Here is a 25,450-nt window from a genome sequence, read left to right as displayed (position 1 = left end):
TGGCAAAAGAGAATTTAAGAAAGGACCTCAAGGAGGAGAACGAGATATTCAGCCACAAGAGTAATAGTCTACACATTCTTTAAAGGCTTATAAACTATTTTAGAAGGACCTCCAAAATGTGGTTTTATGTTGCGCTAGAGTTGTATGCAAAAGAAAAGTGTGGGTTATTTGTGGCCTACAGTCTATTTTAAGGCTTACTGAATTATTTTTTGCACTCTCTAGGAGCTAACTCTCAGTTTTAGTGAAGCATTTAATTTGAAGAAGTCACATCATATCCCCCTACTGTGCACTACATGTGTGGGGCAAGAATGTCATTGTGTGTATTTTACATGAGAGAAGAAACCACATCTCAGGCAGTAGTTTATTTAACTCAGCAGTCACCAGGCTGCTTTGTTGTAAGAACAAGCTATTCCCAGGTAGATTTCTTGGAACTGCTACAGAATCCTCACGTAACTTCAATTCCAAGACAGTTAAACCCCAGTTTGAAAAGAATCCCCCAATTATTGATAATGACAAGAGGGATGTGGAGAAGGGGATATACTATTTTCTGGTCCTCCCCCCAATGTGTCTGATTCTCCCAGTCCCATAAGGGAAGTTTGTCCTTTTCCTAGATGTCATCTGGTAGTCAAGAGTCTCAGAGTGGAATACATAGTTTGTTTAGATTAATCCCTCACAGGAGGCATGTATCAGTCCACTAGATTTACAGAGAAAGGGGTGAAGAGAGACATTCAGAGACATTACATGGGATGAAGTTTGGGAGCTCTTTGTCGGTATAAACAAATCCTAACCTGTTTTATTTGTACTGTGATGCTTTGACACATGAAAATTTGACAGAAATTCATGATGGAAACACTGCCAGTCTCTCTCTCCAATGCCTTTCCTCCATCTACGGTCCAGCAAAGCTCAGGACACATATAAACTGGTTTTGGCACTATCCCTGCTCTCCTCCCTCTAGGATTTTAGGACCAGTTCCTGGCCCATCCTAAGTCTCCTTTGTTCTGCTTTGACTGCACAAAGGAAGGTGAGGATGCACATGGGAACCTGGCTAGTTTTCAGCCAGGGTAGCAACAATGTAAACAATAACTGTTTCAGAGCAATAAATCCAGCTGGGATCTTATGACTATCACCATTAATACTTAAAGAAAAGCCACCATCCAAGTCAGAGGCATTTGTTCCCCTTTATGTCTTTTAAATAATCTTGTGTTATTAAAGAGGAAAAACTCATGGGGCCAGTAGTGCACCTAGCAACACCTGTTTGAATGGTAAGCAGGAAAAACAACATTTGTAGACTTCCCCAGGGAAGCCTCAATGACAACTCATTGCTTTCAAGCAACCAAGTACAAAAAAAAGTCACTTATAGCCTCCTACCATGCAAAGTTAGGTTGTGATGAAAGTCTAGGTTTCTTCTAATCTTTTATTTTAGTCTCTTTGCATTTGAATATCACCTCACTATATTTTGTTAGCTCTTGCCGCAATTTATGTTCAGCTTTATTGACTCAATATTCCCAAAAGATGGTTAGCTACAGGAGAATATAAATCCTATTAATTAGTGGTGGTGGTGGGGGGGGGGAGTTGTAAGGCAAGATTAAACAATGTTCTGACAACACTGAAGAAATTCTCACATTAAAGAAAGAGTTAAGAAAGCCACAGGTGGCTCCCTATCATGACTAGACCAAGGTTGCAAAATTGATTTCTTCTTCCACAAATTAAGTTTCTTAAAAGGACAAGAAACATTTAATTTTTTTGTACAGTGATCAGATCATTGAAGTCTGATAAAGTCAGATATTTAGGGCTTGAATTTCCCCCGCATCAGAGTTCCACTTTATATAAGGGAGATGGGCCATCAGGGAGTTGATTATGGGTCCCTGATTCTGTGCCTGCCAGCCCCAGCATAATTTACTTCTGGGAGAATTTTGCACCATTAAAAATTCTGTGAATATTTTAAAATATGCAAAATTCTACATATTTTCAAAACACAATATAATCACAGTCTCATTTTGGTGATTCATTTCAAAATACCTGCCAGTGCCAGCAAGTATGTCTGTAACAATACAGACACCGCCCCCTTTCCCCCCCCAAAAGATTCAGGAATTTTTTGGACAAACAGATTCCTTACTAGGCATACTAATACAGAACTTTTGAGTAATTCATTTCAACTACAATACAGAAACGTATTTCCTGCACCCCAAAGAAGCAGTGCAAAGGCTTGGGGGAGTCAGGGATAATGGAAGAGCTGAGGGAGCAGGAAGGAGCCTGGGAGTGAAGCTGGATGTTTGTTGGGTATGAGTGGGAGAAGTATGGAAAAGTTTCTTTGGGGTTGGGGGGAGGGGGGGACTGTTAGAGAGCTGGTGAGCCTCCCCCGTGCAGACCCTGGCTGATCCTGAGCCTCTCCCATTCAATCAGGCACATCTGCCCCCTCCCACATATGGCCCTGGAGCCTCCCTCCCACCATATTGCCCTGGCTCAATGCTGTCACCCCACTAGCTCCTGAGTATGTGCCTGTGTGTCCCCTGCCTCCACTAACCCTTCTGAACCCAGTCTGACACACAGCCCCTGCTGCCCCGTGTGCCCCACTCTGCCTCCTAACCTGGCTCCACGGGCAGGCTGCTGTGATGAACACAGCAGGCTGCTAGCTGTTATTGCCTGTCAGCTGGCTGTTCTGGTGTCACAGTAGCCTCTGGTGGGTGAAAGGTGGAACTGCAGCACTTCTTGGGCAGAAAGTATTTGCTGCAGGGCAGGGGAGAGAAGGGGAATTCTGCACCAGACATGAATTCTGCTCATGTGCAGTGGTGCAGAATTCCCCCAGGAGTAATAACTTATGTCTCCAAGACAACATGCTTAAGGGACATTACACCAATCAGAATATTGGGCACGAGAGTTGTCGCCACTGGCTTCACAGAAGTGCTAAGTTCTCCGTCCACTAAGGGAATTCTTTGTTGCCCACCTAAGGTTAGAATCCAACCACTTTGCATGTTAAAACAGAACTAAGAACATGACCCTTAAAGAAAAGAAGAAAAAAAAAAAAAAAAAAAAACAACCATCAGTGGAGATTCAAGCCAATAAGTTCAGAAGTTGAACTTCTGACAGGTTAGTGACTTTTTGCATTCAGGGTTGGCAAACTGCTACTGTGCATGTGCTCTTGCCATTACTTTCCAGCAGTGGTATTAAAATCTAAAACCTACATAAAACCTACACAAAACCTACACACCAAGGTAACAAATAAAGATAAAATGCCTGCTACATTTCATTTTAAATTGTTTGCTTGTACTAGAAAATAGCAAAAAAAACACAAAATCAGCAAAGACATCCTTACAAAAAAAAGTTTGCACAGCTGTGTCTTCAGGACTGAAAACAGGAATTTATAAAGAAAACCATTTACATTTTCCCAGCATTAAAGTAGTAGTATGTTTCCAGGATGCAGGTTTTGAACATCCATGGTAAGACTTCGTACATTGACATTTGCAATACCCATACTACTTAGCTTAATGACTAAATATGAAATCCAAAACTAGAAGATTACAAATTTATAATCTACCAGTATTTATATATAATCTTACTCATAAGAGTGACAAATAATAAAGTAACTGAAAGCTAGAAAAAATATTTCAACTGGACTAATGGTCTGTACACAATATGTATGTGAGAGGATAACCTTTTCAGGCCCCCAAACCCTTTTTTTGATATGTTTAAATAAAGGAAGTATTTTGGACCTAAACAGTGCCACTTTTTTACAAATACAAAAAAGGGATTTGTACCTAAAAGTGTCACATTAAATAAAAATACAAAGTTACAGTAGAAGTACTGAAGTTTGAAATAAGACTATTCATGTTAATAAAATTGTGTAATGAAATAACAGTAACAGGCATTTTGGCCAATGTGATTTTAGCCCTAGAAACCACACACACACTTAGAGTGGCCAGACTTGCACACTAGTCAACCCTAACTTCAAAGCCCTCATCAACAGGACACATGAGTTAAGTGCCATTTCATATTTACTAGGCGATATCACAGTAGTAGGTTTTCTGCTTTCTTTTTAAACCATGCAGTAGTATCTTCACTGTTTCTCTGTGTGAAAACAGAGCAATGAGTGCATTGGTGTTATTCAGTGCTATGTTCTATAGTGTACAAATGTTGCCAAGCAAACTTTAAAGAATCCAATGAAGCTTTGTGCAAGTTTTGAAGAGATTGTTTCAATAAGTCAAGTGCAAACAAGACAGAATGATGAACTGCTCATCAACATTCAACAAGTGAACACAATTTATACTCCACAGACCTGGTGAAGCAGAGATTCTGGGACAGGCCAATGCACCACAAGCCTTAAATTATATATAATTAATATCTATCAATCTTTCTTACCAGGACTTCAATCTAATGTCTACAAAACCTTAAAGTCAATTAATAATGTGAAAAAGCAAATCTGTTTGCTGCTGTTAATGAACTGATAATATATCTTTGACAAGCCATATCCATAAAACGAAATTGAGTTTACTGCAGTTTCTCACCATGGGTTCAACAGTGACTGGATACAAAAGAGGACCAAGTACAACATCTCTTCATTTATAGGAATGAAGTTTGTTTCCCCATCAGGGTGACTTAACTTGAATTGAACAAGTGAAACAGTTACTTGGCTTGATTCATTTGTTTTTAACTGCCCATAAATAAAATCCTTACATTTTCCCCTCAATGCAAGTGCATATGTTTAAACAGGACATTTTTATAAACTTACCAAAAAAATTCGGGCCTTTAAAATGTCATTGCCAAAATCTCATCCTTTAAAAAACAAAAGGAATTTTAGGTATTTGCACTAGATTTAGACATCCATATTGTTGTTTTAATACGGATGAGCTACTAGCAATTGCTCTGCATTTAAATCCTTTCAATTTAGGTAGTTTATTTCAGATATACACAGGAGAAGGAAGAGGAAAAAAACCTTGTATGATGTTTTCAATTCTGTAAAGTTTAAGAAGATGAACATCTGAGTGACTGAACTGCCTTTGGATTTCTTTGATAGTCTATCCAATAAGCATCTTGATTTCAAAGGCACTAAATGAAGAAAATGAACACATTATGTAAATGATGAGACACTGCATGGTGCAGAGCTGTTCATGCATGTATACATTCAATACTTAAGTTCGATTCACATAACTTGTTCAAACGGAATGCTTGGTAGAAAGCAGTTGAAGGAGTCCTATAATACTCAAGAATCAAATGGAAAGGACAGAGAACGGACACATAGCAACTCAGACAAATATGAAGAATGTTCAGCTTTTCATACTCTTCATCTTTTTTTCTTGTTCCAGATGCTAAACAGAGCATACGTTTAAAATACATCCCTCTGGGCATAGCTTATTAAGTGTCCAAGGTGTGAATTTTGAGTTTCATTCGCTAAACTTCACGATCATGGTTCAATAGTTGAGAAACACTATCTTGTCCCAGTGGTCGAGTGCAGTATACCATGAAGGAGATGCAGATTCAGAACTAATCTTCGTTTCTCAACATATAATCGAGACTATTCTGAGTTGCTTCTGCCAGAGCATATATGATGCAACAAAAATCCATTCATTAAATAGGTCCCATGTTATGGTGATAATAGCACACCAATATGGTGGTTTTGTATATGTACAATTTTGAATACCCATATCCAAAGATGTGCATATTTACAAAAGCTAAAGTACACTAAAACAGCATTCAAAATCCCTACTCCCCGATTCCCTCCATAGAAGTGCTAATTCACCTTAAACTCAAGGATTTTACGTGGACCTCTGAACTTTAGGCTGAAGTGTGCTGCTATATGAGAGGCCAGAAAGGGTAAGTTGAAGACTAAAGGCTTCACATCTGGTTCCCTAAATTTTATGATCAGCAAATCCAACAAACCCTCTCACATTCAGTCTTTATTTAAAAAACAAACAAACACAACACACACACACTGGTTTTTTTGTTTTGTGTTTGTATCTCCACATCTTTGCATGCCACACCATTCTAATTCCAGACTTCAGGGTGACAGAAGTAATTAGATTCCACGTTTGTCAGACAGAAAGGGAAAATTGCCTCAGTTAGCAAGGGGTGTATCAGTATATAACCCTAACATTAGTATCAGATACCAAAGAACTATGTTAAGAATTTTGAAGTCACTTAACAAGCACTCAAAAATTCAGGTTGCCTGTGCAACCTTAATTTAGCCCTCTTGTGAATATGTACAACAGTTTTTAAAATCATATATTCTCCCTTCCCCTCACAAGACTCATGACTCAGTGCACAGAATGGATGGTGATCACTGAATGGGTAACTATTTAATATTTTTTTTTAATCCTCAATGACTCCAAACCTCACTTTACAGCACACCATTTAAAACCTGCACTGAATATATAATTAGCATTCTTATGGGCTTCTCTCATGCTCATCTCCATAGTATCTAAGTATTTCACTAACGTTAATGAATTTATCTTTACAAAGCCTCTATCAGGTAAAGTTGTGGGGGGTTTTTTGTTTTTGAACAAATGGGAAGAGAGGCACAAATATTAAGGCCAAAGTTGGAAGTGTCTACTCATTCTGAATGCTCAGTTGAAGATGCCCAGGGCCTGATTGATTTTTTCAGAGTATTTTGAATTGTATATGTTCAGTGCACAGGTCCGATTGACTTCAGCTGCATTTCTGAGTGCTCAGCTCTACTGCAAATTGGACTCCAAGATTTTCAACTGAGCACCCAGAATATGAAGAAAAAAGTTAGTGGCTACTTGGGAAAAGCCTGGTTTAAGTGACTTGCCCAACATCATATAGAAGCACTGTGGGAGAGGCAGGACTAGAATCCAATGTTCCAGAGTGGCATTCAACTGACCTAACCATGAGAAACATCCTGTCTCCTCCTGCTGTCCCCTGCCTCATTCACTACACACTTTCCATCTTCTGCAGCAAGCGAGGAAGGAGTCCTACAGGGAACAGTCTCATTCAGGACACAACCCTGATTCATTCCCTGAGCACTGCCTGTCCTGTGCACTGAATGAGGCAGGGGGCCTGTGGAAAAAAATAGTATGTGGGCATGTAACTGAAGATCATAATTCATATGCAAAATGAGAGAAAGGAGTACAGGCACCCTTAATTCTGGCATTTCCTAACTTTTGAGTGCTTGATTTGGAAGCCTTAATACCCTTTTAATGTAGATTTTTGGATGCCATTTCCTAAGCTTTTAAAAAACTAAAAACCAAGAAGTTCCACTATGTGGAATCAGACTGATACCCCCCCATGGAAACCTTAAGACCCACTGCACAGAGCTCTGCCAGTTAACAGCAATAGTAAGGTGCTATCCTGTGCAGACCAACCTCTAAAGGGGAATGAGACATCCTTTGCCAGTGGATTTCAGAGTTATTTGCTAACAGCAGAGCAATGTTGGGACTCAAATCCTGGGTTCTTTCTGGAAAAGCATGCTCTAGCAGTTAGACCCTGTCACTTCATCTTCCTTAGCCTGCCCCTTCCACTAGCATGTCCCTACCAGCTGTCCCATCTGTCTCCTCATATCCTCCCCCACTGCCTATTCCAGAGACTGTCCCTGTTCCCTTGCTCCTATCCTCCCACCCCCTGCCCTAGTCCTTCTGCACATTTAAGCATGTCATGCCATTTCCTCCTCCATGCTGCCTTGGCACTAGCAGTGGGGACACAGAGTAGCCCTGCTTTCAAGTTCTAGTGCCCAGCATCACAATGGCTCCTGGCAGCCAGCTAGTCCCTCTTCTGAGGCACAGGCAGAAGAGCGAGATAGAGACTTCAGCCTCTCATATCTTCCATTCTTCCAAATGGAGCTTTTCTAAGCTAAGTGGAGCAGATGAAAACAGGAATCATAGTACAGAGTATTTTGAGACCCTAAAAATGTTGACATAAAAGTGTCTTTTTAAAAAAAGTCACCTTAGATATGCAGCCCAAAATGTCTCCATGGTTTTGCAAAAGCCACCAAGAAGCAAGAAGGGGACTACTGTAGCAGGCCAGACATTAAGAGCATGGTACAGAACATCAGATGAGATTGGTGGGGAAAACTTGGCATTGGAACCGGGGTGGGGGCAAACAATTAAGCTGACTAAGAAAGTGAAGGGACAAGACAGAAACACTATCTAGTGACTAAAACAGATTTTTAATTAACAAGACATCCTGGCTTCTGCATTCACTATCAGTAAATATATAGTCAGAGACCCAAGTGTCAGTGACTGGAGAAAAGAAGAGTGCCCAAGTACATTTCTACAGCTCCTGAGAAGCCTGACTGAATCAGAGGTTTTTAAAATCATGCTCCAAACATAAAACCAAGTCAGGGAGTTTCTCCTATGGTAGTGGGGAACCAGAGGCAGAGAGGATTTAGTAGCATGCTCTGTTGCAGTTTAGCAGCAAAATTTACTAAGGCACTGGCTAAGGTTGCTGTGTCTGAAAGCACTGTCTACACTGCACTTTCGTCAGTAAAACATTTGTTGGTTAGAGGTGTGTAAAAAAACAAAACCACCATCACCCCCGCCCCTCGGACCAACAAGTTTTACTGACAAAAAGCACTGGTATGAACAGCGTTCGTTGGTCACAAAGCAAGTGGCTACACTAGAGGGAAGATGATTCTAGTCAACACCTGCTAGCTATGGTCAAGACCATGGAGCACTGAGGAAGATACCTGGAAGCTGTTCTCTCCACCTTCCCTTCTCACAATTCAATGACAGCTTTGCATAGAGTTGAAAAGTATCAGCAACATGCTTCTCTTAGAATCTTGGGGGAGGGGCACCTTTGCTCAACCTGAGCAGAGAGAGGGTCATTGATAAGAGGTTCACACCTGTGGAAAAAAAGGTGGTTGGAAGGAAAGAAAGAGGGCCATAACTTGCATAAAAAACAAGGATGGAGGGAAACAAAAGGTGACAAGGAAAACATAACATGGATCGGCTGCAATGACCAAGTGAGAGGTGAGGTAGAAACAGCACTGGACTCAAAAACAGCACCAGAGTTAATCCTGTCAATGGAGGAGACAGGCCAGCTGATCAAATTTGCTGTAAAGTATTCAGAGGTATCACTTCATAGAGTAGAAACTTGTACTACAGGTGTAGAATTCCTTGGAACAGTACTCTAAATCTTCCTGATGGGAGCAGGGGTTGGTGGAACATCAGTGTAGCTTCCCTTCAAGGGTTCTATCCAAGGACTTGTCTACCCATTTAATCAGTTTTTTTTACAGACAGATATTAATCCCCATTAATCCCCATCATAAAAGGTGTGTGTGTTGGTATAGCTAATTTCCATGGATTTCTTGAAATAAGCTATTCAATAGAAGCACTCCCTGTACAACTACAACCTCCATAAGGAGTTCATTGATTTAATTATATCTGTTTGTCTAGATTCTTTAGGTACCAGGAACCTATACAAACAGGTTCACCAATAAGAAGTCAATATTAGGCTGCAGAACAGCACTGAAACGTAACCCCTTTTGTAAACCAGTTGTTACAGGCAACTGCATTGAAAACATGTTCTACTGATGCTACAATGCACTTGCCATGGAGATGGGGAATTTTACTTAGCCTTTCCCTAAATATATATGGCACAAAAAGCTCTTCTAAAGTAATTCAGAGGACATTGTAAAAAAATTAATCTACCCTGGTATATAGCCTTTCCCTCCTGAACCTACCATACTAAAAGAGTCTACAGGATTCCACATGAGAACAGATTAAGTATTCTTTAACTTAAGCAGGGAAGATATCAAATCACAATTGTATGAAAAATAAATCAACTTTTGTGCACACAAGATAAAATTGTCATTTGATTCCTACAGCAACCTAGAGGATTTACTTGGAGTGTGTGTGTGTATGAGTGTGTGTGTGTGTGTATGAGTGTATGAGTGTGTATATATGTGTGTGTGTGTATATATATATATATATATATATATATATATATATATATATATATATATATATATATATATATATATACACACACACACACACACACACACACACTCCAAGTAAATCCTCTATATCTATATCTATATATATAAATAAATAAAACTCCTAGGGGTAATAAATGACACATGCTGGCCAATACTGACCAGGAACTTGTATGTATGGGGCTTTTTTATATAGATAGATATAGATATCGATATATCTATATCTATCTCTCTCCCTCTCTCTCTCCCTCTCTCTCTCCCTCTCTATATCTATATCTATATATGAAAAAGCCCCATACATACAAGTTCCTGGTCAGTATTGGCCAGCATGTGTCATTTATTACCCCTAGGAGTTTGGAATTTGGCCTGAAAGCTGCTCTATTAAAAGTTGTTCATCCAACAAGTATTGTGTTCTCATATTCAAACATATGCATCCTAAAAAGTCTCTCTCTCTCTCTCACACACACACACACACACACACGTGTTATGACAAAACCACCCTAAACTGGGAAGATATAGTAGCTTAATGTATCTATCAAGTATCAAGGGGTAGCCGTGTTAGTCTGTATCTACAAAAACAACAAGGAGTCTGGTGGCACCTTAAAGACTAACAGATTTATTTGGGCATAAGCTTTCGTGGGTAAAAATTCAGTTGCACCTGAAGAAGTGAGGTTTTTACCCACAAAAGCTTATGCCCAAATAAATCTGTTAGTCTTTAAGGTGCCAGCAGACTCCTTGTTGTTAATGTATCTATGCCATTTTTAAATAGATACTTAAAAATTGCATTGTTTGTATCTTTGAAATTCCCGATTTTAGATACCATTTGTATAGCATGAGCTATCATAGCTTAAGTTTCGAGATAGTCTTGTTTGTATAGGGGAGACAGAAAAGAGCTTGAAGTGCATTAAAAAGGTGCTAAAAACCCTCTTCCTCAGGAAGTGATTTTAAACAGAGTCACTTACTTCCAATCCTGAATGCATGTATTTGCAGATATCAAAACCTGCTATTATTAAATATGAAACTTATGGTTTATAACCACAACACATGTATTTCACAAGCTTCATCTATTTTTAAATTGATAACCTATAAAAGAACACAGGGCTTTTTAAAAGCATTTTAGACAAATTGCAAATATATTGGAAAGCACTTTCCAGTCTTCTTCTGCTATATTCAAGGTAGGTTAGTTTTGGTCTGTTCAAGAGAAAAGAACTAACTTGACAGGAAGAGCTACCCCACAGGAAAAACTAACCCACAAACTGACATAACAAAATGTGTGCTTAATGAACAGGTCTGAACTACTATCACCAAGTGTATTAGACTGTTGAGCCATGCAATATAAAATAGAAGGTTTGGGGGGGGGGGGTAAGACAAGAGAAGGAGAGAGGTTAAGGGGTGCGGCAGTGGAAAAGAGTAAGCCATTTGACTTGGAGAATACCAAGTCCCCCTTTTAAAAATCCAACTTTCCCCTATCAGAGGTCAAATATAATACTGGGATGGTGTCCACTGTGAAGTAGTATATCCCTGAGACCACAGCCCAAGTAAAAACATAAAAAAAAAAAAAAAAAAGAAGGGTAAATATAAAGTCCCAGAGGTTTTTGGTCCTGATGTACTGCAAACAGAAATACCGAGCCCCCAGATCACATTACTCTGGTAGGTATGCATCCTGATCTTATTTAAAAGAACTGCAGCTGATTTAGGAGGGATCTGTTGAGGCTGAAATGAGGGCGGAATAAGTTTGGAAGACTGAAGCAGAGGAAGGTACAAGATGAGAGAGGGTATGTCTACACAGCAATAAAAACTGCAACACTGAGTCTCAGAGCCCAGGTCAACTGAAGAGCTCTGTGTAGCTCAAAAGCATGTCTCACCAGCAGAAGATTGTTCAATAAAAGATATTACCTCACCCAACATCTCTCTTCTTAAAGGAATGACAATTATTTAAACAATAAGCTGAATTCACCAGCAAGAATAGCTTGCAATTATTCAGGTGAGTAGCCGTGGGCGGAGAAGACCACCCTTGTTACATAAGGCGTTCAGGTGGCACACTGGGGCCCCCTGGATTAGCTCCTACACCAGGGGTTGGCAACATTTGACACGCGGCTCACCAGGGTAAGCACCCTGGCGGGCCGGGCCAGTTTTATTTACCTGCTGACGCGGCAGGTTCGGCCGATCGCGGCCCCCACTGGCCGCGGTTCGCCGTCCCGGGCCAATGGGGGCGGCGGGAAGCTGCGGCCAGCACATCGCTCACCCGCGCCGCTTCCCGCCGCCCCCATTGGCCCGGGACGGCGAACCGCGGCCAGTGGGGGCCGCGATCGGCCGAACCTGCCGCGTCAGCAGGTAAATAAAACTGGCCCGGCCCGCCAGGGTGCTTACCCTGGCGAGCCGCGTGCCAAACGTTGCCGACCCCTGTCCTACACCAACTACATTATACAAACACTTGTTCATGGGTCAGCTAAGATTACAAGGAAATTTGGGATGACAGAAGTAAGTTTACTAGCTTAATATCTGAGCTCTTTTTCAAGTCAATATTTCATTCTGTCTCTATTGATTTGGTTCACTGACTACAATGTGAAACTTACTTTCAAAAAGAAAGTACCAAACTTATTAAACGGTAGAACAGACTGCAAAGAGGGTATATGGGAGGGGCTAAAGGAGAAAGCTGAACAGGACTGAAGGAACAAATACAGATTTAATAAAGTTCCAAAACACAAAATCCAGGTATTTCCACTTTTCATTAGGAGCAGTCAGTTACATATCCTATTAAACCAGGACCTTAAACCCATCCTGCTCTGAGTACTTGCCATGGAACACCAAACTTGAGTTCAGAGTCTTGCAAACTTCATATTCTTACATCAGCGTTCCATTTTAGTATGACCATTCATCAAACTAGGCCATGATCAGCAGGAGTTTTGCAACTAAGTTTACTGGGAGCAGAACGGAGCTCTTAAAGTTCTCCATTCAAGAGGATGGTACTGTTTTTGAAGAAGTTTCAACTGGAAAAAAATATTATTTTGCTTTGTAAGTCTTCTTTAGTGACAAACTCAGATAGTTCTGATATGGATCAAACCATAAAAAAAAAACCCCAATAATTCAATACTAAGCTTGATATTTAAAAGCGTTAACTTACCCCTCCTATTTTTCTAGGGACAAAGTGTCTCCCCCATTAGCAGGGGTAGTGGAGCAGTAGTGGCTGCCTGCATGCTCCTCTCAACTGTCTTAGAAAGAGGTGAAAGGGAAGCACCTTGACTGGATAAAAGGGCTTCATTCAGAGAACTGGAGAAGGAAATAGGCAAGGGGCAGGATGAACTCTGATGCTAGGTGCCCTAGGTGTTTAATGTAGTAGGAAGCTGGCTCTATTCCCCCAGGGCCCTGTTGCTTCCCATTGCACCCCACAATCAGAATTGAGCTACCTAGACAATTCTAATCACCTCCTAGTAGCATTTAATTCTGTTTTTGATGGAAATTGTATAGCCCTACCAGCAGCCTGTACCTTTCTCCTGGATCTCAAAGCAAGGTGCTGGAGAAGAAACAAGTTTCCATCCTGAGAAGGGAATCACATAGCCACTAAGAGGGGATTAAAATCAAACAAACAATCTGGCTCATGTGTGCAGCATGAGGAAGTTCAGTGAAAGCCAGCTTCGCTGCCTTCCAGTTTGGCTCCCTGAGATGCTGGCATCAGCTCTTCCATTTCCCTTATCTATTTTGGGGTTGATCACTTATTTCAACTCCCAACATTTATCAACTTCCAATGGGGGAAATGGGGGAGGCAGTAAAGAAGAGAAGCTTCTAAAAATGGGGAAGGGACCCTTTGAGACCGAGACAGGCTAAATCACCATTAAAAATAATCATGTCAGTCTTTGTCTATTATTCCATAGATACTCACTTTTCCAGATGGAGGAGGACATTCAAGGATATAATTACGGAAGAATAAGCTGGGAAAATCCATCTGTCTCATATTAAGCTAAAAATCATTTGTGGCAAATACTGCAGCAGAGCTGGGTTTACCAGAATCTAAGAAGTTCTCCTTCAGGAGGGGAAACAATCCTGCTTATGTGCATTACATGCCAAAGGAGACAACTATCCCTTTTGCTTTCACCTCCACCCCCAAAAAAATTCTGCACACAATACTGATAAGTAGGACAAATATTCTGGCTTCCACGTGAGCTTTAATTGTATTTAAGCCTGAAGCTTTGTTTTGGTTACAGAATGGATGCAGGAAGTCAACAAGACCAGATAAACTGTCCCAGTACATAGCTCTGCTAATTCCTACCATCACTAGATTGATAGAGCTGGATTGAAATAGTAGATACTAAGAGCAAAGTTAAAATTCATTGCCTTTTATTCCTATGGCTACAATGTATAGATAGATGTAGGCCTCAGTATCAACTGGCTATAGAAAGGCCATTTTTTAAAACCAGGCAAATTTGTTATTAGTTGAATTCCATTAAGTGTCTGAGAACCCTGAACAAGAAGTCTTGTCACTTGACAAAGTGAGGGAATTTCAGTCAACTGCCATTTGTAACAATCCTTCACTGGAGTTCTCACTTCTACCTCTTAGAATCCTGTCAAACATACTGCAAATGGTAAGAAGTGCAAAGTACTTGCTTTTATATCTGAAGGAAAACAAAAACCAAACCAAACCCAAAGAAAAACCAAACACAAGGGACAGGCATTTTGAAATGGTTTAGTTAAGCCAACAGTTGGCTATCTACCTCCGTTTGCCAATTTGAAAGGGTAAGAGTTTAAACATAATTTTGCTGTAAATTTCTACATCTGGTGGTTCAATGTCTTCTCATGTCAATATACAAAAGAAGAGCACTCACTTGTAAACAGAGGGTAGTAAGTATAGCCCAAGGTTACATCAGTAACAGAAGGTACAAAAAATAAATAAATATGTAACTTGAAAATTGATTGCTACAATTCTTAGAATATTGGATTTGTGTTTCAGTAATGTGGGATTTAGGACTTCAAACCCACTGACCTATACTAAAAGGATAGCAGCCATTATGGCTGCTGCAGTCAAAACCTTACATCAACCAAAGGTACGACAAGCTGGCATTAAAGGTATTTATAAGTGCATTGTGCAAGTTATGGAAAGCAATTAAAATAAACTCATCTATTGAAAGGGAATCATTTTTCAATTACAGGAGTGAGGGAAATTTACTGGACAATCCAAATAGCCAATAAATCCAGATTTGGCCTTATTCTTTTTAATTCTCACTGAAAGAAGTTGAGCTGTTAGTTTTCTGCTGAAGTTCATATTGAGGCAACAGGAAAATACTCTTAGATTTAATTGGTTATTCCTCTTTTTGCTCTACTAATTTAGTCCTCAGTTAACATTAAAAGTGGGAAGAACAACAAAATCAGGACTTCGAGCTTCCATTTTGTTTACTATCTTGCTTGTGCAAAAGCATGCAACAACTCATGCAGTAGTTGATAAATGCTGTATAAACTGCTTTTGTACAAAGCTATGTGAAAAAAAATAATATTTATTCAAATCAATTATGTTTTGCACATGAATAAAAACATAAGCTTTGCATATTTTTTGCAAGAGTTATAGCAAATGAATCTACCTGCAGAGGTGTTCGTAGGGTTAACATTAGAGACTATTAGGAGAAAAATCAAATTTCAACTTGTATTAGCATAGCTAGTGTAACAAGAGCAGCACTGTGCTCCACCTACTGTCAAGTTGTCCACATTTCTTAAGAGGCAACCAGAACTTAACACAGTACCTTATGCAAATAAAGATCAGATTGTGGACTACTGGTTTTCCATTCCACCCCTCTCCCCTCACTTCTTCCTGAGGCTGGGGAGACAGGACTTGTGTGTTTCTGCTGGACTGCATCTGTGCTTCAATTCACAACCATTACTGTGAAGAATGTGAGCTTCTCTCTGATAGTTAGGTGCTACCATATACAGTAAGAGAGGTACAATCCTCTATCATCGATCAGTTTAACATTTCTCATCTCCTCCTCAGTTATACTTGCAATATGAAAGTGTTCTCACACCAAGGAGCAACGACAGAATGGATGCAATTAGTTTACAGTAATATCAGACTTGAGTGGTGAATTCCTTCCCAACATCTACTAAGGGAAAATATGGAATTCCCTTGACAAACAACAATTAGATTGTTGGTGGCTGTTTGCAACACTGTCTTTCATACAGCGATAGAAAGATGAGCAAACAGCCAGGCTTATTGGCCTACTGTTAGGTTGGCATAGTTGATATACATAGCAAAGCGTACCATTCCTTCAACAAACTATCCTATTTCTGAGCTCATGAAGCGTACAGATTTGATGGAAGTGGAAGTTCTCTTCTTACGCCAAAGAACTTTTATAGAACAGGGAGTGAAAAATGCAGCCTTACACTGCACCTCAACAGTTATCATGCTAAACTTGGGAGAACCATCGCTGGGGATAAGAGCAGTTCACTCTTAATAACTGAAAGAAGTTACCTCTCTTCATAACTGTCAGCTAGGGTGCCAACTGCAGTAGTTTGTCATCACGATTTATCCAACACAACTACAAACTGTTCACACTTCATAGCGCTTGCACGATGCCTACTGCAAAGTGTGTGTGTGTGTACGCGCACACACACACCTTTTAAAGAACAGGTTTCTATTCATTTGGAAGAGATCCATAAAATTTCTTATAGCTAATGCTTGCTGACGTATACAATAAGCACAGACAATTCTGATATGCTGACAAATAGCAAAAACTAGTTATTCAGTTCCGTGAATGCCAAGATTGGAAATTGGTATCTGAAGCATCAACTGAAAGTTTACAGATATTCAGAACAAAAATGAAAGATTGAAAAAAAACCCAACACATTTAGTAGGGAACATCAAATTGTTTCTCTTCACTACAATGGCACCTGTGGTCACAAAAGATTCTACAGTACTTTTCATAAAAATGAAACTCAGCATCTGGGCTAAACTCCAATTCTGGTAGTTGGATTCTGGCTGCCTACATTCTCCAGTCAGTCAGTCATTTTTTTAATTATATATCTTCACTTCCTCTCCTAAAAACATTTTAGCATTACTTCTGCAAACAGATTATGTGGAACAGTTGCCACATTAGAGAGAATAAGGAAAGAAATAGCTACATTAGCTATCCATGGAGTAGCGTAGAACCTATTGGGATGAAAGAGGCTTGATGAACCTACCGCATTTGATCAGAAGAATCTAGAAGGGAAAGCCAGAAAGAAATAAAAAAGAGCATCTTTTAGGGACACCATCAATAACAATTTTTTTTTTGTGTGCCTGTTATAGCTAAAACACTTCAGTGAGAGAAGTTTAAAATAGGATTTGTTCATTTGACAGCACCTTTGTCCACTTTCCCCACTGCTCAAGAGACCCTCATAAAACAAAGGAGCAAAGACTCATTACAAAGTGTATATGAATTTTAAAGAGTTCTCAGGACACTTCAAACACTATGCCCTGGAAAACTGAGACTTAACATTAGCCAATTTTAGAAAGTATTCAGGTCCACAATTTCCTTTTAAAAATATTTGTAAATTATGACTGCATTTCATCTTTGAAGGAAATGTTAATAAAAGTTAAGATTATACAACCAGTTAAAAGTTTTTTTTTTTTTTTAAATCAATTTATTCATTGCTGCTGACCTCATACAATTTAAAATAAAGCTGTGTTAGCATCTGTATGCCATTTGGTATGGCTGATTTTTGTTCACCGAGTTTTAGTTCTATTTTAACTGTGCTTTTCAAAATATGTTTTCATCATGGAGGCAGAAGAAGGAACACTGATCTACTTGAAGACACTCATGGCTTGAAACAGGATTTGCCCATATTTGGGTTTTACGTACACCTACAGATATTCCTTCAGCTCTACTTAGGTGAGATCCTCTGATTTGAGAGACTGAAAACATTAAGCTCTGCAGCTGTGGAGAAGTCTTAGTAGACTTAAGAACAAAGTGAAAAGAGGGACAGTATTCAACAACAGCACAATTCAAGCACTGTCATTTGTATCTATTTGCATAATCCTTTATTTTTCTTTTGGAATAGAGCATATAATAGGCACCCTGAGTAATACATAAAGAGACCCTTATCAAAGTCATGTTAATGCCCATGCAAGGTTTTGTTCTTGAATTATGAATGAGGCCTCAAGAGCTCAGTTTTACTAATTATAATACTTTATTAGCAACAATTAGCACGCTATACAAATAAGCCATTTAACTAAATAGAGAGATATACTCCATGAAGAGGTCCTTACAATCAGGTTTTCAACAGTCTAGCTGCTGTAGCTGACAGTTCACAATTGCAGCCATTCATTAGAGTTCCTGGAATATAGCCTGTCCAGTTCACATTGGTCAGCTATCTCTGGAAAATGATCTGTACTCTGCTCCTTTTCCAACATGCCTGGTAATATTTTGCCCCAGAAGTCTGCCAAACATGTAGGTGGTTTGAACAAGCTCTCTCAGTAATGTATTCTTTTAAGAGTGGCAACATATTTTTTCAAGTGCCAAAACACAGTCCTAAGCTAGCATGTATGTTTGGATCCAACAGACAGTTTCACTATATGAGTATCCACCTTTTCACACCTCTACAAAAACAAGACCGTATATTTCAGAAGTCTAGTGAAATACTCCAATTTAATTAGATTTTATTAAGATCTGCAACTCCATTTCACCAAGAACTTTAAGTTGTACTATTTTTAAAAATTAAGCAGGAAAGACAAGCTAGAATTTTTTTCTTAGTTTGACACTTACCATTTTTCTTCATTTCCCCAATATATGTGGTAATTTCAACACTTAGATCTATCCTACTGACTAAATGTACTATTTCCTCCATCCTCAAATATTGTTGCATTTTATTCAGTCCACTGACTTAATTTGGAGAAGGGAACCAAAACTGTTTGTTATGCAAGTTATGAGAAGTATCTGCAGTATAAAGCATTTTCCCCTCTCTTTGTAAAAGCATTTGCTAAAATCAGTAAGTTTTTTTTTTTTAAATCTTTGTTGCATACCAACATTTCTCTATCCCTCGCTCCTGACATTTGAGATTTACTGACTAATCATTTCCTCATTATTCACTGGGTCAACAATAGGACTAGATACAATAGTTTTATTCAAAATCTTGTAAAAGAAAAGAACAACTTAAGTAAGGGTTACCAAAAATCAGATCCAAACTACAGTCTGCTTGCCACCTTACAAGAAACATTTTAGATCTGGTTACTGATGGACTATATACACAATACACCTTAAGACAAAAGTTTCATACTGTCTGCACAGATGCTACTTAACTCTGCATACATCTTACTGAAGTTTGTATGAATCCTAGCCTTCCCATTTTATTACTCACTACATTTAAATATGTAACACCTTACAAAATAAATAGAAACCTTGCATATGCAGAGCTACGTATGAACCGTTGAAAGACCAACATTTGAGATTCTTTTTAAAAGTTACCTATATAATGAGTTCATTCTTTTGTCAAACTACAAGTGCTGTAATTTAATCAGAGGTATCAAACATCCAACCATTTGATGTATTTACATGAACCATAATGATCAGATATGAAAATTAAATGTTCATTTTTAGACACTTCTAGCCCTTATGGTTGCAAAGAAAAATCCTTCAAATATGTGCCAAATGTAAACTAACAGTGTTAGCTTCCCGAGTCTGCAGGCAGCCTAAAACAAAGATTCAAAGTGTAAACTCTAAAACCTCTATTAATTTCAATCACACTGTCAACTCTAAGCCCAGTGATGACATTTCAATGTCAAACTATTTCACTGCTGATCGTTTTAGCAGTACAATGGGTGCAAGTGAGCCCACAGGAGGTTGGAATTTAAGTTGTTGAAAAGGAAAAAACTGAACCAAGAACATGGAGGAAAACAGTAAAACTGGAAAGAAACAGAGAAAGGAAGAAGAAAAATAGTAGTGGTCCTGAAAGTGAACATGGTTTTCCTACCAAGTGATAATGAATGCAACAATAAGGTACTGAACAAATAGCTAATCATTTATTACACAAGGACCATTCATATTTTCCCCTGGACTTTTTCTGTAGTGTGAGGGAAGCTGGCTGTCCTAAATTTATAGTCTAGCCCATGTACCATGATTTAAATGGAAATTTGGCCCCCTCCACTGAATGACCGACACCAGTGTTAGACTATATATCACCCCAAGCCTAATTCTCTCTGCTATGCAATCTCCACTGTAGTCCACTGTGGTATACTGAGGTAACTGAAGGCAGATTTTGGCCCTCCAAGATTTAAACTTTACATTTAAAAAAATCTGAGTTGTTACAAAAAGACTGCTAGGAAAAAAAGGGGGTCCATCTGTGTCTAGCTTGCTGACTGTTCTAGGCGACCTGCAAATAGGGTTAAGAGTCACAAGGAATGCTCCAATGGCAATGATAAAGGCATTCAAGCTATAGTTTACCTCTTTCAGGTCCCCTGAATTCAGTCTTCTCCTGTTAATATTCCCCCAACATACACAATGCTTGTGAATGTACATTCATGGAAGCTCACTGAAGCACGGAACTGGCCTACTTGGGACAAGAGTGAACTGTATTCAGTTAAGGCACCCTGTCAACTTCAAATCTTGTCAATTACAAAAATGGAAGTAATTCCAGGTATTATACACAACTTCCACCCCCCACTTCCTCAGCAACTTCTTCCTTCCCTCCTTCCATTAATATTTCCCTAGTTTAAAAAAAGTTTCTCTCTTCTGTGTTGCTGCATGAAAGACCCACACAAACAGGGAAAACATCTGCACAGGAGAAACAGTAACATTATCTGTACAAAGAGTGCTGTGAAACAGAGCAAACAAGTCATTTTCAGTTATGGCAGTCTTATGTTATTTGCACAGACACAAATGTGATCTAAGTTGACTGTGTATCTTTAGGTGCTTTCTGCAGTGAACTGCACAAGATTTTGCAAGTTATTTAATTTCTTAGGCCTCAATCATGCAAACTGTCCCATATGGACTGACTCCTGCACAGAGCCCCACTGAAATCTCCACCTGTGCATAACAGCTTGAAGGAATGGGGTCTTTGTTTATAAGGTTCAAAAAGGCTGAGAGCTTTAAACACCCATGCAATGAAGTACATCCAGTACTTTACCCTCACTAAAAGCTAGCCTCATATTCCATAGGTTAGCGCAATGTCATGGACACGGAATATACTTTCATGTCACACCAAGCAGAAATACATGACTGAGAAGTATAGGTACCTTAAGAGAAACACACAAATTGGGGTACTCAGCATAGAAACTAATAACACAGGAAAAGAGGATGTTTAGAATATAACTCGCTTCCTAGTTCTTATTTGCAGATTTACTTCTAGATGGGAATAATTAAGAAAGTTTCTGAACACAAAGTATTTCTCCCTTAAAAACAAAACCTTTTCAAAAAGGTACTGATAACAAGATGGTACTATTGCAATGAAGACAGTCAAGCATTCCTACTGACATTCCCAAAGAAGTTGGGACATGAGGGCAAGGAGGCTGATGAAGCAGAAAAGGCATCCTTTAAGATTTCACTATAGCAAGAGTGCTAAGGGAATATCCACAACAAATGTGATGTCTTTTGGAAGTCTGGAAACTATTTTGAGCTTTATGATAGTCACTGAAGTGACCTATAATAAAGTTAATCTTTTAAGGTAACAGACTCCCAAAGATCTGATAAATGTTAGTGTTTATAAACAGTCAGCAGTTTATAGTTTTGATAATGACTATAAGAATTTGTTCTACTGGTCACCAAACCCCCAAGCCCGTTATACTGTGATTTACATAGTGTATCAGATTGTGCATATGATAAGGAGTGTTCCGATTTAATAACTATTTTGCACCAGAATATTTTAGTGAATCCCCTCCCCTTTAAAAAAACAAAACTGGAAATCAGTGTTTTGTATTAAGCTCTTCTGGGTTTTAAAGTTACACCTCGTAAGAGAGTTACTGAAATTATGCTCTACCTTCCCCCACATGAGAGCAAGTTTTTACTAGTACTACTCTGCACAAGCCAGATTTTTACATTTCAAAGCTTGGTACTTCTTTCTAGATATGTGAACTGTTACATGACATGTCTTTGAATGAGAATATTTTTCATTTTGAAAAGGTTATTCTGGTTCCCTAAAGAACGATAGGCACATTTCATCACACACATTTGTCTTCTTGTTCATAATAATCTGAACTGTAACAATGTAGTTAGCTCCCTTTACAACACAAGGTTACCCCAAGATCATTTTTAACCCTTAACACACTCCTTTCCCTGGAAGTCTCCTTCAAATTCAGGCATATTTGATTAGCTTAGGCCACAGAACTTTACCCATCCAGCAAAACCTACAGGATACATATATATATATATATATTTTTAAAGTATACTTTAAGGAATCTTAAAAGTCCATCTACATTAGAGGGGGAAAAAACAAAACCCACTTTGCAACTCATACAAATCAACTGATAGTATGCTCTCACTGTACCCTTTACTAAAGTTGATAAAATCTGACAGTTCCAGTCAATATTGCCTAACAAAATGATTCTCCATTAATAATGAAGTTATATGTGTACTGAGAGGATAAGAGACTCCCTAAGAATGGCTATGCTAAAAGTAGAGGAAGGGTCATATTTGTTCAACTCACTGGACCACTATATAAAATAAATTCAAAAAGCTTAAATTATGCTAATACATATTCCTAATTTATACTGCTATTGAACTTGATTTTTTATGATCCTTGCAATCAAGGAATTTGGTTAATGCTACTTCTCTTCAAATTAACCAAGACAACACACATTGGTTGGTTTCTGGAGCACTGTGGTTTTGTTTAACTACTACAATATAGCAATCTCTATTAAGCTATTTTCCCTCACCTATTAGCAGTTGACAGTTTTGAAATGCATTCAGAAAGAGATGGGCTGGGGGGGGCGCCGAAGGGAAGACTATTTTCTCATATTATATATATTTGTTACCTGCCAACTATATGTAAGAGAGCAAGTAGTTACATGAATTTTTAAACAGTTATAATAAAGTGGTTCATACCTGTCTTCATCACCATCAACAGGAATAGATATGCCAAATACAGAGCTGGCAAGACTGTTCATAGGAGTAGTTGCAGGTAAGTGAAGAGGATTTGTTAGAGTGTCTGGAATGGGAGGCTTCACAAGAGGCTTACTTTCAGCAATGAGAGAAAGTGGTGGCTGAGGTAGGGGTTCTGATTTTCTTCTAGTATCATCAATCTGGCCTACTAAAGGTTGAGTCTGACTCTGAAACTGTCCAAGGTTGGATTGTGGCAGATTTGTAAGTACATTAGTTGTGCCTTGCATTAGTGAAAGTCCAACATGTTGTTGGACAACACTGGTACTCCTACTGACAGATGTATGGCTGGTCAGCTGTGACTGAACTAAAGTAACAGGGACATTTGGCATAGTAACAGAAGTGGTAGACACACTAGGCACACTTGTACCGGGCACAACTGCAGGCACATTCTGAACTCCAGAGACTATAGCATGAGGAGCACCAGGCATTCCAGACACTTGACTACTTCCACCCATTTGATGCTGAGTAATGGATTTCTGTTGCACAACCCCTGTATGTCCAATGCTTTGCTGCACCACACCTCCCGGCTGCGGTATGACAGTCTGACTAGATGGAGTCTGGCCACTCTGCATCAATCCTGATCCCTGTCCCACTGCTTCACTAGGCTGTGGTGAAACTCCCATCATCGGTGCGCCAACAGGTGAAGGATTCTGGCCAGCCATCTGGCCCACAGGAAGGCTGGAAGCCCCAGTACTTGGAACAGAGCTTGTAGTAGCTTGTTGAATAGTTCCTTGACTCTGCAAAACTGTCATGTGTTGCATGTATTCTGTCTGGCCAGAAGCTTGTGTTGGCAGTAGATGCACTGGTGGAATTTGGGGCTGAGAATAAGCAAATTGCTGAGGTTGAGTCACTGGTACATTTGCTTGCTGTACCTGCTGCTGTGACATGGGCATGCTCGGTTGGGCTACTGTTACATTTGGAGGTGGCATACCCTTCCCGTTAGGTCCACCCTGTACAACACTTTGTGCATTTACCTGTGACTGGGTTTGCTGCGGCAGCACCACAGTCTGCTGACTCGTTAATGTAGCCCCAGAATACATCGGCTGAGCAGTACTTTGAGGAATGGCCCCGCCTATGGGCTGCTGCAGCTGCTGTTGCTGCCCAATGACAAAATTAGGTTGCTGTAAAGAGGGCTGGTTCATTTTCTCCGTCTGGAGCAGCTGTGACACAGCAGTAAGGGAGCTGTCAGCTAGGGACTCTGGGCCCTGTGCCGATGCTGGCACCGCCGACATTACCATGGAGCCCCCCGTGGCACCCAAGCCACTATCTCTTTCCTGAGCAGCCTGCTCAAAGGTGCTGCTATGTCTAATGCAATCCCCAGTCCTGGCCAGGACGCCACTACTGTCCGAGTCCCGGTCGTAAAATTCCATACACGTCCATCGTCCCCGCCTATAGGGCTCCCCCGTACCGTGGTCCAGCTTGATCACCCTGAAGCGTGAACTGCATGCGGCCGCAGTGGTCTGAGACATGGTCCCGGGAGCGGAAGCCTGCGCACTGCTGCCTCCTGCCGCCGCGGAGGGGATTTGGACAGCAGTTACTTGGGGCACCGCGGTGCTTTTGGGCATGGCCCCCCCGTTAGCTGCAGCCGGCGGAGGCGCAGCAGCGGCCCCCGCTGCCGCAAGCTGCCCATCCAGGAGAAGGTTAGGGGAGACAGCACCAGGAGTTTCGGCGTCACCCACGTTGTTGAGAGTCTCCTCGGAGGAACTCCTTTCGCAGACATCCTCCGGGCCGTAGTCCGTGGCCCGTGACACATCGAAGATCTCGGAGGAGACATCCTCGGTGCGGGACTCGTCTGGGTCGTCCAGGCTCTCAGTGTCCTCGGTGATACTGCTGGCCACCTGGGCCGTGGTCACGCTGGTGATCTGGAAGCAGCTCTTCTTCTTGGCCGGCATCTTGGACATGGTGCCTCCTTGGGGAGGGAGTTCTGCCAGCAAGGGTGAAGCTGTCTGCACCCCGGGGAGAAGGCAGAGTCTGAGCCCGTCCGAGGGAGAGGCGAAGGTTGTCACGATCAATTAGCCGAGACCCGGACGCTATTATACATCCTCTGGCTTCCTCCTCAAGCGTCTGGATCCGCCACGGAGCCCCAAGCTCATCGGGCACCACACCGGGCTGGTGGTCCGCTGGGCTCCTCCTCTTCTTCCCCCTTCAGCAGAGCTCCGGGCTCCTCAGCAAGCCTCCTCCCTCTCGCCGGACAGAGGATTGTGGTTACCGGGCCTCCTCTTTCCCTCTTGAAGCCAAGCGGCCTCCTCGGCCTCGCAGTGCGGCCGCAGTGGTAGTACCAGGCGAAGCTCTTCAGCAGGCTTCCTGCTCCTCGTAGCGCGGTCGGGGTGGCGGCGTCCGGCAGCCCGGGGCTCCTGGGCGGGCGAGCAGGCCGCTCGTGTGAGAGCCAGTCAGTCCCTGAGCGAAGAGGAACCACGGCAGTGGCGGCCGGGTGAGGCCAGGCCCCCTGGCTCCCCCGCCCGCCCCGTCTCTTGTAGTCTCTACCTGGAGATCAGCACCAGGCGCATCTTGGTGG

At 40.7% G+C, this 25,450-nt stretch overlaps 1 protein-coding gene across 2 annotated transcripts in view; it reads right to left on the bottom strand.

Annotated features, from left to right (window-relative positions):
- The window catches only part of TSC22D2 (TSC22 domain family member 2), a 40,044-nt gene extending 15,208 nt beyond the window's left edge, over positions 1-24,836 (bottom strand). Inside the window, exons 1-2 of one of the 2 annotated variants that reach the window (XM_065410441.1) lie at positions 22,879-24,836; positions 5,127-5,188 (exon numbers count right to left, since the gene is read on the bottom strand). In XM_065410441.1, the coding sequence (XP_065266513.1) occupies positions 5,127-5,188; positions 22,879-24,836 (2,020 nt within the window). The remainder of the gene's footprint in view (positions 1-5,126; positions 5,189-22,878) is intronic. The other variant, XM_065410440.1, reaches the window with a different exon arrangement.
- Between the last annotated feature and the right edge of the window lie 614 nt (positions 24,837-25,450).

This window comes from Emys orbicularis, chromosome 9, assembly GCF_028017835.1.
Source record: "Emys orbicularis isolate rEmyOrb1 chromosome 9, rEmyOrb1.hap1, whole genome shotgun sequence".
Lineage (NCBI taxonomy): Eukaryota > Metazoa > Chordata > Testudines > Emydidae > Emys > Emys orbicularis.
This window is presented reverse-complemented; position numbering and strand designations above follow the sequence as displayed.